This window comes from Babesia microti, chromosome I (genome assembly GCF_000691945.2).
Source record: "Babesia microti strain RI chromosome I, complete genome".
Taxonomy (NCBI): domain Eukaryota; phylum Apicomplexa; class Aconoidasida; order Piroplasmida; family Babesiidae; genus Babesia; species Babesia microti.
Window position 1 is genome coordinate 283,037 of NC_027205.1, and position 14,690 is coordinate 297,726.

The following is a 14,690-nucleotide window of genomic DNA, read 5'->3' on the forward strand; positions in this document are numbered from 1 at the left end:
GTTACAGGATTGCTAAAATGTATATTCCAATGTAGTATACACTAATACCAACTTTTCATTCCAATTTTAGGCTATTTAAGCCGCCTGCATTTGGTTTGCAAGCTTTTAACTCGTTTGAAAAATCTCCATCTATAAAAACTGCGATACAAATTAAACTAATTTGTCCTCACTAATTTTAAATAATAAATACGGCCGTGCAAAACGTTGAATGTACACATGCCGTGGATATATCTAACAAATTTATACAAAAACACAAGTAGATAACCCTCTCCCACTTCATACATTTAGCACGTAGGGGTGATAAAACCCGGCCCATGGGCCAGCCCAGCTAGCCCTATCACCACAGGGTGATGTTATAGTGCAGGTCATGGAGGGGAAATCGGCCGATGTTTCGCCCTACCTCCAGCCCAGTTCATTTACTGCAGCACTGATAAACTACTTTTCCAAATACGACTGCAAAGATGGTCGTGAGGAGACAGCAGCGGCAATCGGCAGCTTAGCATCGGCGAGGCACTGCCCAGACGGATCCCTGCGCAAACGGAATAATTTTAAGCATCTCAACGAACTAGAAAACTACAGAATCGAATCCGGTGAAACCAGATTTGTTACCTTAATTGACACTCTGCAAAAGATTTCTGATGGCAACGCCCATAGCCACGACGACGAAGTCAGGCTCCCCAAGGGACTTATTCCCAGGGCCCTTGTCGTAGCAGTCAAGGCCCTGTATGCACTTATCCGCGAAAACATTACTGAAAAAGAGTCCGCTGGACTCTTACTGCAAATTATAGCCGAACTGGCAGACGCCCATGAAACTATAGACGTCATAATGTCCAATTTCCACGGGCTCTTCAAATTCACACAACAGGCACCCTTCGACACAGGTCCCAGTCCTACAGGGGAGGTCGCCAACGGAGTACTATCCAGGGCCAATCTGGCCCCGGTGGAGGTCCAGGAGGTCCAGTGGATGTACTCATACCCCGAGGTGCTGATCATGCCCCAGCTATACGGCAGCTGCGCAAAGGAGCTTCCGGGCTTCGATAAGGCCCTTGAGGTGGTAAAGGACTTCACAGAAGGGACCCTGGACTACGGCAGGAGGCTCCATCTCTACTGCGGGCTGCTATGCGTCGCACGCAGGGCGTACCCCCACGACGTGAAGTTTTTGCCACGCACAGATTCCAGGATAGTTTTCAAGACTAGCGCATATCGCAAGTTGTTACGTACGCTTTTTAAGAGCATTAATTTTGTTGCCAGTCCGCATGCTGCGGGCGGTGTCTCTGGCGACAGGGGAGGTGTTTCCACGACAAACATGTTGCTAATACAGGAGAATAACCCCACAGTTTCCGTCCTTTTACTGCCTTTTCACGGCGGAGATCGATACAATGAGGCATTTGCCTTTGCGCATCTGAGCAATTGGAGTGATTTTGGAGAGGCTGTGATCAAATATTTAGAGTGCTCTGGAGCGCTGGATGGGCCTGGCCGGCTCTCTTCCAAGGTACTAGAGGAGTTTATTTCAATCGTCACAAGAAAAATAGAGGATTACGAATTGTGGCTTACAAACAGTCCTAGGGATGGCCCGCCATTCCGTTTTCATCGTGAATTCGTCAAGCGCGTCCTTCCAATTCTTGCCAAAGACGCAGAATTCTATCCCAAGTTCCACCCCTCATCGCCGGAAGCCTTGCCCTTCTCCATACGCTATCTATTGGATAGCAGCAGCTCTACCGTAGAGGCTAATTGCCCAGAAAAAACTGATTTGGGAGAGGACGGTCTGAATGGGCGCCCAGACCCCCAATTCTACAAGGCGGTAGTCAACAAATTTTATGCCATCCTCCGCATGAAATGGCAACAGGGCAATAGCCCCCCTTTTCCAGCATCTCTGGTCTCTTTTGGAAGGGTAGTCGGCAGGCTCCTGAGCCTGCCAGCTATACCATTGCAAATGCAGAGCGTATTTTTGCTGCTAGTATTAACATTTCGGGCGCTTTCATCGCAGGTGCAACCTCTCAAGGAGTTGGGACGCGCAGTGGTTAAATTTTTGATAGGCGCTGCGCTCAGCGAGGACTCTCTGCCAAAGAGCTCCAGCTGCGGAGATGTGGAGCTCGCTCCTGTTCGCGGACTCGCCTGTTACCCGCTGTTTTGCGAAAAGGTTTGTAAGGACGAGGGACTGAGGAAGATGATTGCAGAGCTGCCCCCCAGGCCGGAGTTCTTCTGTGAGGTTCATTACATGGCTCTATTGCCCAGGGAGCCCCCAAGGGCGCCCGAGCCGCCGGGCCCAGAGGCCTGCGTTAGCTCCATTACGGGCCTGGCCAAGCCCGTGCCCTGGACCCAACGGCAGCTGCCCTGGGAGGAGGGCAAGTCTACTAGGCAGGATTTTATAGAGTATCTGGCCGTGGCTACGGGAGGTGGTACGTATATAGAGCTGCTGGGCAAGAGCGACAATTTTTTTACAGAGAACGACGATCTCCCGCCATTTCAGTTTCAGTACATTACGCATTTGCTCTACATTGTGGAGGCTGCAAAGGGCATTTCTGCGTATCGTGCCTTGCTTAAGACGCTGGGCACTTGGTTGGGTTCAGTAACCCTCAAGCGCAACAAACCAATTCTCGCGAAGCAATTGGACCTGAAGGCCCTGTTGTTATCCGGATACGAGCGTGGCGTATTGATAGCCGTTCTTCCTCTGGTTTGTAAGATCATTGAGAATGTAAAGGAGAGTAAGATTTTCCGGCTTCCAAATCCGTGGACAGTGAGCGTGTTGACGGCGGTGGCCCACCTTCACCGGTTGCCGCGACTGAAGATGAATCGCATATTTGAGATAGAACTCCTTTTTAAGAACCTTGAGCTTCCTTCGCCCAAAATTTGGCTCTCTTCTTCTTCCCCCTCTCCCTTTACACAGCAGCCCATAAGCGATGCGGACCTGGAGCAGGCGGACAAGGCAGCCAGGGCTAGTAGGGATGGTAGGGATAAGTTGGAGAGGGCGAGCAGGGGCGAAGTTACATGCGTGGCTATATCAGCCGAGGCATTGGCAAAGATGGTTACGATTCCGGATAGTATTCTATCTCAGCACAATTCCCTGATCCCTTCAAAGCTTTCCATCGGGCAGGCCATAGAGCGTGCCATCCGCGAGATACTTCCAGCTATTGAACGTTCGGTGGCTACCGGCATCAAATGCTCCAGGCAGTTGGTTGAGAAGGACTACTATTCGGATCGCGTCGAGGAGCCGGAAGGCATGAGGGCAATAGCCGAGAAGATGCTTCGTTACGTCGGCAGGACCCCATCTTCTGGCATCGTTCCGTGCAAGGTGATGATGGCCGTTAACGGCTATTCGCTGGCGCACTCGCTCGCCTCGGTATCTTCCCGCGTGATGCTGAATTCGCTATTGCTGGAAAATTTTTTTTCGTTGGTCAGAAATGGCATCGAGGACCCTGCCGAGGCGCGCAGTCTGGCACTAGTCCTGGTGCGATCCAATATGGACTTCATATCAAAGGTGATGTCGCAAGTTGTGCAATCCTTGTTAGTCAAAATGAACGTGGACACGGGCTTCCCGCCTGAGAGCGTGGACAAGTACGCCCAGAAGCTACCCCTGCTGCACTTTTTGCCGGGCGGAAAAAGTGCCGTCTCCTGGAAGGTCGACCAGCCCGCCCCCGCCCCCGCCGCAGCCGCGGGGGCGTTGGGGGCGAAGAGACCGGCTTCCGCGGAGACCTTCATCTCCACCCACGTAGAAGACCCATTCCAGATCCCCCCAGTCTCCGGGCTGGCCACCAGCCTGGTGCTGAAGAAGTTCGCAGAGTGCAGCACGTATTTGCGCAGGGCCGTGGCGCAGGTGCTCACCTTCCCGCCCCCGATGCCCGCGGCCAATTCCACGGACCAGCCCTGTCTGGCGCGTGGCCTGGCCCCCTCGCAGCCCATCCCCCAGGCGGAGACGCTGGCCCTCGGGCTGCTGGCCTGTCTGCCCTCGGATCACCAGATATTTTCCCTGGTGCGCTCCATCAGGTACCTGTGTAGGAACGCTGCCAACAAACCGGAGATTTACCACACCATTGGGACCAAGTTGCTGAAGTCTGGCAACGAGGCGATACTTCAGGCCGAGAAGGCCTCGAACCCCAACCGGAGCATCGACCAGTCGGGTAGGTTGCGTGATAGATCTCTGATGTACACATTACATATGTGCGTTACACATTATATGTTATGTATTAACATACGTTGTCAATTAAATTGGCAATTGCCCATTGCCCAATACCCTATTGAAAATTCTCTGATTGATTTGATGATTTGATTTGTTCAATATTCACTACTGCCCTCTGCAGTTACTTCCATTCACGATTGTCTGTTGCACTTAATTTAGCCATCATTTTGGAGATAGAATTGGCAATATTCGAGCTTCTTTGTAGCGATTGGCCAGGACTGCGCACCCTTACCAGCTCGTTCGTTATGGTGCCCTCCTACATGAACGTTAACCGCGTGACGCTGTTTGTACGCTTCAACCTTTTAAACCTGGACACATTGGACAAATTTTTAGCCGCACATCTAGACAACACGCAGGGGGTCAACGCAAATGCAGTTGAATTCACCATTAGGGTTCTACACAAACTACTCGTGGAACACGGATACGCCACGTGCAGACACTTTTCGCAGTGTATAACTAAGCTATCAAAGGTATCCTCACGCGTGCTGGCGCATAAACGCACTAATATCGGAACGTGGAATCGCATGGACTTGGCGGAGGCCAAGAATAGGGTCCTGCGGGAGTGTAAAAATGGGAAGCTACGCGGCGAGAGCCGAGTCAGAAGCCTAACCAGCCTACTCAAACAATACTCCGCCTTCCAAATGGCCAACGGCCACGCTGCCGTTGCCCACAGGGCCCTTCCCGCGCCTCCCTTCATATCGGACAAGGTGCGGCAAGGCGCGGTAGCGCTTTTCACCGAGTGGATGGCCATACTAGCCCATCACTCGGGCAGTGGAGAGGGAGAGTTCCTGCGGAAGCTCTCCAAGGCCGGATACCTGCGCCTGGATGAAGTCACTGACATGTTCTACGTCACCAGCCTCTACCTCTCCCTCTACATGGCCCACTGCGGCATTGTTGAGTACAAAAGCGCGAGCGAAAAATTTGAAAAGTCGGATCTTGCGGGAAAGGCCTTTTGCGATGTATTCCAGCGGGCCGTCCCGCTTCCGGCCGCTGGACAGCCAGATATGTCCTATGTTAAGGGCTGGGCACGCCTGGCCATACGAATGATCACGCTAGTCGACCCGAACCAAATATCGCCGGTTTTCGTCCTGCAGAAGCTGCTTCACATTGTTTGTCGGACGCTACACAAGGCCGCAAGCCTCTCCATCTGCGTTGCTCTGCAGCGCCCATTCTATCGTCTATTCGATTACATCATCCGCGGAATCGTCGGCTCGGGCGGATCCGGCGTATCGCTGGAGTCGCACCAAATCGGTCTGCTGCAGTCTGTAGCCAGCGCACTGCTGCTGGTCTCGCCGCTCAGGGTCCCGGACTTTGCTTTTTCCTGGATGCAGCTCCTGTCGCGGCTGGTCCCGCACCTGATCTCCACTGACCTGGTGGTGAAGCGCAGGAGCAGCGCAGGGGTAGTCAGCCTGAAGGGCCCGCACCTGTGGGAGTGCCTGTCGCACTTGCTTGTGCATTTGCTTGAGTTTCTGGTCCAGGTAGATTCCTGTACGGCGTTAGCCGGGCAGGAGGCCGCGTTGGTATATGACGCGGCCCTGTTTCTCTTTTTATATATGTACAACAACTGCGGAGAATTTCTGGCTGCCTATGCCCTCCGGTTTAATGAAGCGATAGTGGGTGACTGTTTTCAGTTGAGGAACATTATTTGTGCGGCCCTTCCGGCGCCCGCCAGCCTCGGGCCGCAGGGCACCAGTGCCCAGGGCCCGGGTGGGGGCGGGGAAAATTGCGCCGAGTGGGGGCCCTTTAGGGCGCCAGTTATGACGCCAACCACCTGGCTGTGCGGGGTGCCCGAGCTAAAGACTGCTATCGACGCCTACTTCTACGCTAGTGGCGGGAAGGAACATGTTTCCCGCATCTGTACTTCCCTCCTCAGGGCGGAAGCCGTGGAGGGGGGGAGGTACGACGCCCACCTCCTCAACCAGACCATTCTCTACGTATCGGTCGTTCTACCTAAATACTCGGGCGAGGCGTCGGCTGACACTGGCCGCCGCCTGCTGTTGGAACTAGCCTCTGCTCTGGACGTGCAGGGCAAGTACCTCCTGGCGGCGTCCATAGCCAACTACCTCAGGTACAACTGCAAGGTAACCGTCTTTTTCCACGATCTTCTGGTGGATCTGTTTCTATCCGACGCCCCTGGCGGGGCCATGCAGGAGATCATCGCCAGGATCTTGCTTGCAAGGACCCTGGCCCCCGGGCCCAAGCCCTGGGGGCTCCGTCAGCTCGCGAAGTCCTTTGCAGCTTCCCCGAAAATCGACTTTTGGGCCCTTCCGATCGTGGCAGCAGTGCCAGCCGTAAAGGCGCTATTTGGGCAGGCCTTTCACGTCCTTTAGGAGCGCAAACGAATGACTGTGTAAATTGTACGTATGTAGAAGGAGGTATAGTATAGGGTATAGGGATAGGGATAGGGATAGAGGGAGATAGGGTATAGGGTATAGGGCATAGGGATAGGGATAGGGATAGGGATAGGGATAGGGATAGAGGGAGGTATAGTATATTAATGAGTAGTCCCTCTGCATTGGTAGTGAAATTGGTGTGGAATTAGTGATTGTGAGAGTGACAACCCCGGTCTATCACATGCTCTATATCGTTCGATACGCCATAAAGTATGTGATTTCCCTATTTGCACGGAAGCACAAAGTGCATGCATCTGCAAAAACACTCACTCTGTACAGCCAGGAATTTGAAAACTTCTGGGAGTCCCTCCCCTACTACACCTACAACAAACACATACCCAAATCAACAGTCAACTCTGATGAAGGCTGGTTCAGCGATGCAGGCTGGGGCTGCTGTGTGCGCTCCACGCAAATGGCAGTGGCTAGGGCTCTGATACAACTAAACGGAAAAGGTAGGATAACTAAGAGTCAGTAAAAGTTGACGGATTGTTTGACGACTTCATGGACGCACCCCTGGGGATACAGCGCTTCTATCAAGTAACTTTCCTAGTTTTCTGCATAGAGTTCCCTCTACATTCCTCTACACTCATTGTCCTCCATACTCACAATATTCCCAAGAATCATGCAGATTGGAACGAATTGGGGACCTACATCTTGTGCCAGAACGATCGCAAATCTGTCAAACTCAGAACCCTCGCTAAACATTCCTTTTCTCTGTTTCCCAGACGGGATCATCGTCACAGAAGATATCGAATCCGCAATGTCCAAACACAGGTAAATCTCGGGCCATCTAGCCGCTTGGTGCTCCTAGTGTCACAAAGACTTGGAACTGATCACTTCAACACGACACACGTTGGAACTCTGAGCTCACTATTCAAGTGCCCAGAGTTCTCAGGGCTGATAGGTAGCGTTGCCTTTACCCAGGCGGAGACCTTTGGGGAAGGGGGTACATGTTTCCCGCGGCAAATGAAACATTTCTCGTTGGTCTAGACCCGCACTATATCCAGGTACATAATTTGTAACACAGAATGTAAAAAAAGATGTTAGGTTCCAAGGCAAGAAGCCCAAAATTTTGTTTTGGGAACGGCTTAGTCCAACAATAACACTTGTTTTCGCCATTAAAGTATCATGTGCCTCACTCAGACAGACACACTGTCGAATATCATGGAATTCTTCCGAAAAATATCTAACCTGCGCTATCCCCCCTTTGAACTGACTCAGCGAAAGCCGCAGTACTGCTCGACGGACGCGGATATCATAACCCAATTTTAGTGATTGTCTATACAGTGGCAATCTGATTTGTAGTCTAAATAGTACCGATTTAATCCCAAATTGATATTTGCAGCTGCGCTATTGTGTTAGAGCGATGACCTGTGTGTGGGCAGCAGGCTCGCTGTTTGCCCTTTTCAGTGTATGTAGTCAAGTAACGATAGTAACAGCTTAAATTTTGGCGGCTAGTATGTAATTTCGTGTTGCCGATCAGCGCTGCTTAGCATCAGCAGAGCTATATATGCATATGTAGAAGTCGTGTTAGTAGAAGCCCCCATTTTTCAGTATACACCGGAGCTGGAAATGGGCGTGGGTATAATGCAGCTTGCTAGGGGCGATAAACCTCCGCCCAGAAATAGGCCTATCATGCTCCTGGATCAAAACATGGCTCAATCTGTAACACAAAGCACGGGTCAGTCCCCAAGTCGCGTAGCAGTCGATAATTCGAGTCCCAGTGGTCTGTCTGGACACGGTAATTTAACCGGCATGAACGGAGTGATGGGAGGCACAAATAATGCTAATTTGTATAACCACATGCTTAATGGTCTGCCCATTCTACCTAACCACGGCCTAGGGTCATTCCAACCGCCATTCCCTCTACAATCGCAGCACGATCCCCCAAATCAACAGCAGTCCTTCCAATCGCATGCCCAGCCCCCGCCGCTACATACCCCCTTTCCCCTATTCCAAATGGGAATGGCCCCCAAATTTAGAATCAAACCCCCTCCCAATCTACAATTACTATCTAACGATGGTAGGAAACTGTCCGCAAACTCGGCGGATCTCTTGAGGCGTGCCAAAAACTTGCTACGGAGTAAGCTAAGTGGTTATACAGGCGGATATACTATCATGGCTCCGGAGCCTAGCGCCGGCTTTAAGAGCTCTTGGGGACTTATGCTCCAGGAAATGAACTGGATGGCCACGGACTACCACCAAGAGAGGGTGTGGAAACGGAGGGTTTGCGATGCGCTTAAGATGGGGGTTATGAGGATGATTCAGCAAAAGGATAGGGATAAGAAGGGGTGGGCCTCCAACCAAGCCGCGAAAATTATCTCCCAGTGGTGGAAACAGCTCGACTTGGTATCTCAACAATCGAAGACGGAAATAGCCTCCGTAGGTAAACGCACTAAGACGTCGGTTCAAGCCATGTGTAGTCAATCTAAGCAGGTTAGTTGTGGTGTAATGGTAATGGTTGAAGGGTAAATCTTAATTTTTACCTTCAATCTATCAATAACACAAGACAGTGATTATGTCACAAATGTGCTTCAGCTGTACATTTGTAACATGATATCGTCCTATAATGCGCATTTTTATGGCAAGGGTGCTATGGGCAAATGATGATTGTTTAATTATATTTCTGCAAGAATAAATTAGGAATGGCGAATGGGACGACAAAGCCCAGAGCTTTTTCAATATTGTTCCCGCGTTCAAATCCATCCAGAAGCACTGCAAATTGAGCAATATTCAGCAAATGTTGAGTTGGAGCCCCTAGATCTCCTAGAAAATCTATTTATTTCAGTAACAAAGGTCTCCGGTGTAGATTATGTGAGAAACCAGCATGCAGCGGTCGATCAGTACCTCTCTAGAATGGAGGCGGCAGGTGCAAAGATTCATTCTGTCACATTTAGACCGCCAGATGATGAGCTGGACTCTGTTTCGCTTTCCTTGAGTAATTTAAAACTAATTTAGATTCAGACGAAGATTACGCGTCACTGGTACTCAATGACTACGTGCTGAGGAAGAGCTGCGTTGTTTCCCCTATTGATTTTGATCCTAACTTTAACCGCTTCAAGTCATACATGTGCCATGTGCCCCCAAAACGTATGCCCCTGCCCGTCAAATCGTTTCCCCCTGTAAAGCCCGTCCATGTGCACAACTCTACTGCATCTCTGCCTGATAGAACCACATCAGTTTCTGCGGGAAATACCAGCGTAGCTGGTATTGGAAGCTGTGTAAAAGAGCCTTACTTACTGTCACACTTGGTGCAAAAGTACGGGATGAAAGGCGTGGGAATAAACTGGGAGCTTATGGCCACAGCAATGGAGATGTACGGCAATTCTATGATTTCTGTGAATGATTTGAAGAATCTGCACAATAAAATCGATGATTCCTACCCAAAAATGCCCCTTGTTGTTATTGACAAGCTTTTTGGTATGGTTTACATGCCAAAATCTGCCACTGATGAACTATGTGAATTGGGTGAGGATGTCTGTGTAGGGTGTAGTGGAGATGATGGCACAGAGAGGATGATCAAACATGTGGTAAACAGTAAAATAGAAGACCTTATCACCCCTATAAATAACTTTGAAGGCATGTTTGAGATAAATTGCAACGTCAAAACTTATGAGAAAGTAGAACAACTGGCAGCAAAGTCTATCAATGAATTCATCGAGTGGTATTCGCACGTGGACCCTAAAGTGGCTGGTCAAACAAATTTACTCGAGAGCACGGATGATCTTCTTCCAGATTTTTTGGCTTGCGTTGCATTAAAATACCCTGAGAACAACTCAATTATGCCCACCTGATCACCGTCCTTCGTTTCACTCAATTTATTGACACCGAGTTCTTTCTGTCACTTTGAGGTACTCATTGTTTGTAAATTATTTTTGTAGACCTACTGTACCGTAGTATATTGCCTAGAATTGTGTTTATTGTATGGTTTTCTGATTTGGTTAGGTGAGTTTTCTAGTGGAAGTGCGGATGTGGATGGACTAAGTCGGTCAGATTCCGCCGTTTATTGGCACTGTTTTGTTTATAAGTAAATTTCGATCAACTAGTAATGTGATTTAGGTATGGGATATGTTGGGTCCGATCATATAATTATTCGGTTTGTGTCGTATTCTATTGGTGGTAACGGCGTTCAACGTATAGAAAATTCTTAGTGTATGTGGTTTATGAAGAAAATAGTGAACAATGATTCAAATTTGGATGACGGATCCCTTAATTGTGTAGTTTGGGGCTGATAAAGGTCAAATTTTGCATTAAAATGTTCATGGTTAGACAAATTTATTTAGATTCAAATGAACCCATATGAGAGACAAATCGGGTGTCTGGGTATTTCTTTTTATTTCAGTCGGTACTTTCCAAATGTTCTGTAGATATTTGGTTCGATGAATTGACCAGCCGCGCAGCACTGTAGTCAACCCGCCTGTAGTGCCATTCGACAATGTACAAGGCTACTAATATTTGTGTGTTTGTGGAGAGTTATTCGGTATTTTTGTTAAACTCCTATACTGCACTGGTTATACAATCATAAATGCTGTTTGTAGCATAGTTGTTTGCTCTAATGCCTAAGTCTATTTACCCCAGTTTCCGTGTAAGCCCCGTAAAGTTGTTCCTGAATAGCCTGTAAATATTTTATATTCTACGTATTGAAATACATAATAATTTAAATTGTTTAATTTGCAGTTTCTTGTTGTTTCAATTGGTGATTAATAATGGTATTATCTGTCGCCAAACAACGCGGTGTAGCCACCATACAAGTGATCATCTAATTTAGAATTATTAGCTACTTGTTAAACTGCTTGCCCAACTATCAAAGACACCGGTGTAGTACTTTGTGGTCCACGGCGTCTAACCATAACGAACCTTCGTGGGCAGGCACGAAAACTGGTCAGTGAACAATGGTTTACAAAAGCGCTACAATATACATATAGGAATTGAATGTACGATAATGTTACAATAACAGTAAGATATTCAATGCAACCTCTGGTGATAATAACCAATGGTAGGATATATCGCATTGTCTAATATACCACTTCATGCTTAGTGGAAAAGGAGACATGTTTATCGGTATTTTTTTTCCCGTTCTTCAAGCACGACTTGAGGAGAAGTAATGATAAAAGTATCGAATTTTGTTTGGAAATAACCTCCGATGTGAAAACGTCGCCAATTGTCTTAATTCCATCCTCAGTGGATACTTTGCCTGAGTATACTATGTATTTCCCCTAAATCATATAGACACATACCATACCAACAGATTCATCAGGCCCCAATGCCAATACATTTATAATTTCACTATAAGCACTAGTGGATCCAGTTATATTCCGGGCAAAAGTGGTTATCTTATCCCACTCTTTCAGGCACATAATTATTTTGTCATGCAATTTACATGGTAATATGTAAACAGTTGCATTGCTAGATTGGACATAGTAATTGCAGTCCATTTCAGAGTCTAGGCCTATAATTTTTCCCCGGGGGATCGATCCGACATTGGTCTCTATACCAAAATAACCCACGTGTTTCATGGCAACTTTTCCTTTGGTAACAACGAATATCTCAGGGGATACAATGCTGGAATCCTGCTTTAAAACGTGTTTTTCGAAGCAACTGGCGAACCATTTTGAGATGTTGGACCCAGAGGGGAATGGTGTTTTGAAACTTTCTTGTGAAGGCAGTGATTTTTTGCCAATTGAACGGAAGAAATTGTACAGGGGATGGTCTTTCACGCTCACATCCGCACTGGTAGATAAATCTGTTATATTTTTTGAGGTTAGTATATCGGTAGATGGAGTTTTTATTGTAGATTCTGTTGATTCGGACTTGATGTCAGAATTTGATTTTTTTGGTTTAGAGTTTGGCTTGTCCGTGGTGTGTGATTTTTGCGAGGAAAAAGAATCGCTAGTAGTCAGATTTACCCCATCAACCATTAAAATTGTTTCGCTGCCCTCAACACTAATGTTTGAATTCGTGTTACCAGGCGATTCCTCGCTTTGTGCCTTTGGAAAATATTTTTTGACTTTATCCGCACTTAGTGTCAACAATAGGCAGTAATCAGTTGCTTTTAAATGCATGTCTTCGGTATCTGGGTATATTATATTGTTTTCTACAAAGTATTTGGAGGATTTTGGATCACCAATGGTGCCCCTTTTCACTATAATCATGTTTTCATTTGAAAATTCATCAGAAATTCTCTCTCCAGGAGAAAGACGGTGTACCTTTAGGTACTTGGCGATCTTACTGACTTTCAAGTATTTAAATTCATTCAAGTTTATAAGGTAATCTACTAACTCATCCCTAGATAAATTTACCACAGGTGGAAGAGGTAGAGGAACCATATCGACCAGCAATTCACCCATGCAAAGCTCATTCCAGTCATCTAGTGATAGTTTGAAGATCTAAGTAATTTTTGTCTTACTTTGAGGTGGGATTTAGCCACTATGTATGCTGGATGTGGTTCGCCGGAGATTATGTTATGATGACCAAAAATGTCACCCGAACCCAATTTGTCACATTCAATTAACGGATATCCTGCTCCGTCATAATAGCTGATTGATGCAGTTCCAGAGGCTATTATGTAGAAGCCATCCGGATCTTCGCCCTGGATTATCACAGAGGCATTTGGGTAAAATGATATGTGACGCAAACGCTATATTAGTCAATTATTAACCTTGGATATGTTTTGCTGTACTTTGGCAGATAAGTGTTTGAGATGAGGCGAAGATTCAATGAGGAATAACGCATCCGAATTCATGTGTTCGGATATTGTGCTTACATCTTTCGGCGAGTTTGTTTGTGAATTTTCATCCTCATCTTCGGCACTAGTGGTGTCGTCTAAAAATTTTAAATGGGGATTTGCGATTTCTTTGTGTTGTGTTATGGGCGAATCCATCGTATTCAAATTGTTAATTGGGAAGGTTTGAGGCGAAAAATTGTTGTCGCTGTCATTAGCATACTCATCGTCAAGGGATGCGTTAACAGCTGTATCATTGGGATCATAATCAAGTGATTCGGTGTGCTTTGTATCTATATTTAAATAGTTTAGAGGGGAGCATATGTTGGAATTGGGAAAATCATCGTCATTTGAGCAGACTTTTATTGTATCTCCTATTACGCTGTTTGAGTAGTTGAAGTCCTCGTTTGTAACATCCGTCATTGCGGCATCTGTCGAGGCGTGTTCATCGCGATCGCTTTTGATAAGCTCGTCAAACTGCTCACCCAAACATTTGGCATCTATTGGATTGAACAGTTTTGTATCATTCGTATCACCGGTTTGTTGTTTTAACTTGGAGAAAAAGGTTTGGGCGCCAGGGTAATCACTTGATTTGGGATTAACGCTCCTAATGGAGGGGGATAATAAGGGTAATTGCTCGTTAATACTATCTTTTTGGTTTAAATCGTTGGGGATGATCTTGGAGGTGTAATTTTTTTCGTAAAATTCTATCTTATTCATGGCCTCCTCCAAAAGTACAAGGGCTTTTGCAAAGACGAGTGAATTTCTTGCGTGATCAGCGCCTGGGTCCATTTGCCTAGCCAGTTGATAAAAGGCAAATCGCCAGGTTTTTGAAAGCTTTTTCTCATTTTCTAAGCAATTATTCAGCCTCTGTATCTCCATTTGGTAAATCTGCTTGAATTCAAAGGACAAGTTATCTTTGAAGGGATTTTTGCAAGCTGTAGTTAGTTTTTGCTTGAGTTCATCATTCGCTCGTTGAAGTTCACGGTTTTGGACAACCAACTTCTCAACCTCCAGTTCAAATTGAAGGCGCTGGTAGAAGTTGAGCGTTTGTAAGGCCGAAGAGTCCATCTGAGTCAGTTTTTTATAATTTAACGATATGCACCACTGTTAGACTGAGTGATGTGGACATAAGAGGAGGGTATTTAGTTGATAACACATCGTAGTTAGGTTGATTGTAACAGTAGGAGTAGATGAGTATATGTGTAAAATATGCCTTATTAGATGTAATATATGATCATTTGTATTATGATACCGCCAGCTAAGTTGTGACGGTGTATGGTTATGAGATATGTATGTAGCGTATGTGCAGTTGGATTAAGCACATTGGTTTAAGTTTTGGTGATCTAATAGCATGCTACGTGGTCGTGCAGTGAGTTATCATTGTGATTCGATGGTC

General features: G+C 46.9%; 4 protein-coding genes across 4 annotated transcripts; 3 read left to right on the forward strand and 1 right to left on the reverse strand.

Annotated features, from left to right (window-relative positions):
• Positions 1–367: 367 nt before the first annotated feature.
• Positions 368–6,507, forward strand: BMR1_01G00830 (CCR4-Not complex component Not1; the record flags this gene model as incomplete). The annotated part of the gene is made up of 2 exons (XM_021481776.1): positions 368–4,118; positions 4,337–6,507. 2 exons carry the CDS (start codon positions 368–370, stop codon positions 6,505–6,507), a joined length of 5,922 nt encoding a protein of 1,973 aa, XP_021337320.1.
• BMR1_01G00840 (autophagy-related protein 4) lies at positions 6,752–7,842 on the forward strand (the record flags this gene model as incomplete). The annotated part of the gene is made up of 7 exons (XM_021481781.1): positions 6,752–7,022; positions 7,049–7,107; positions 7,199–7,344; positions 7,365–7,474; positions 7,495–7,577; positions 7,598–7,693; positions 7,714–7,842. 7 exons carry the CDS (start codon positions 6,752–6,754, stop codon positions 7,840–7,842), a joined length of 894 nt encoding a protein of 297 aa, XP_021337321.1.
• Positions 7,843–8,157: 315 nt separating this feature from the next.
• On the forward strand, positions 8,158–10,364 carry BMR1_01G00841 (conserved Plasmodium protein, unknown function; the record flags this gene model as incomplete). Its single annotated transcript, XM_021481785.1, has 4 exons — positions 8,158–8,653; positions 8,675–9,006; positions 9,214–9,508; positions 9,529–10,364. 4 exons carry the CDS (start codon positions 8,158–8,160, stop codon positions 10,362–10,364), a joined length of 1,959 nt encoding a protein of 652 aa, XP_021337322.1.
• Positions 10,365–11,585: 1,221 nt separating this feature from the next.
• Positions 11,586–14,362, reverse strand: BMR1_01G00842 (hypothetical protein; the record flags this gene model as incomplete). The annotated part of the gene is made up of 4 exons (XM_021481790.1): positions 11,586–11,786; positions 11,808–12,956; positions 12,977–13,207; positions 13,229–14,362. 4 exons carry the CDS (start codon positions 14,360–14,362, stop codon positions 11,586–11,588), a joined length of 2,715 nt encoding a protein of 904 aa, XP_021337323.1.
• Positions 14,363–14,690: the final 328 nt, after the last annotated feature.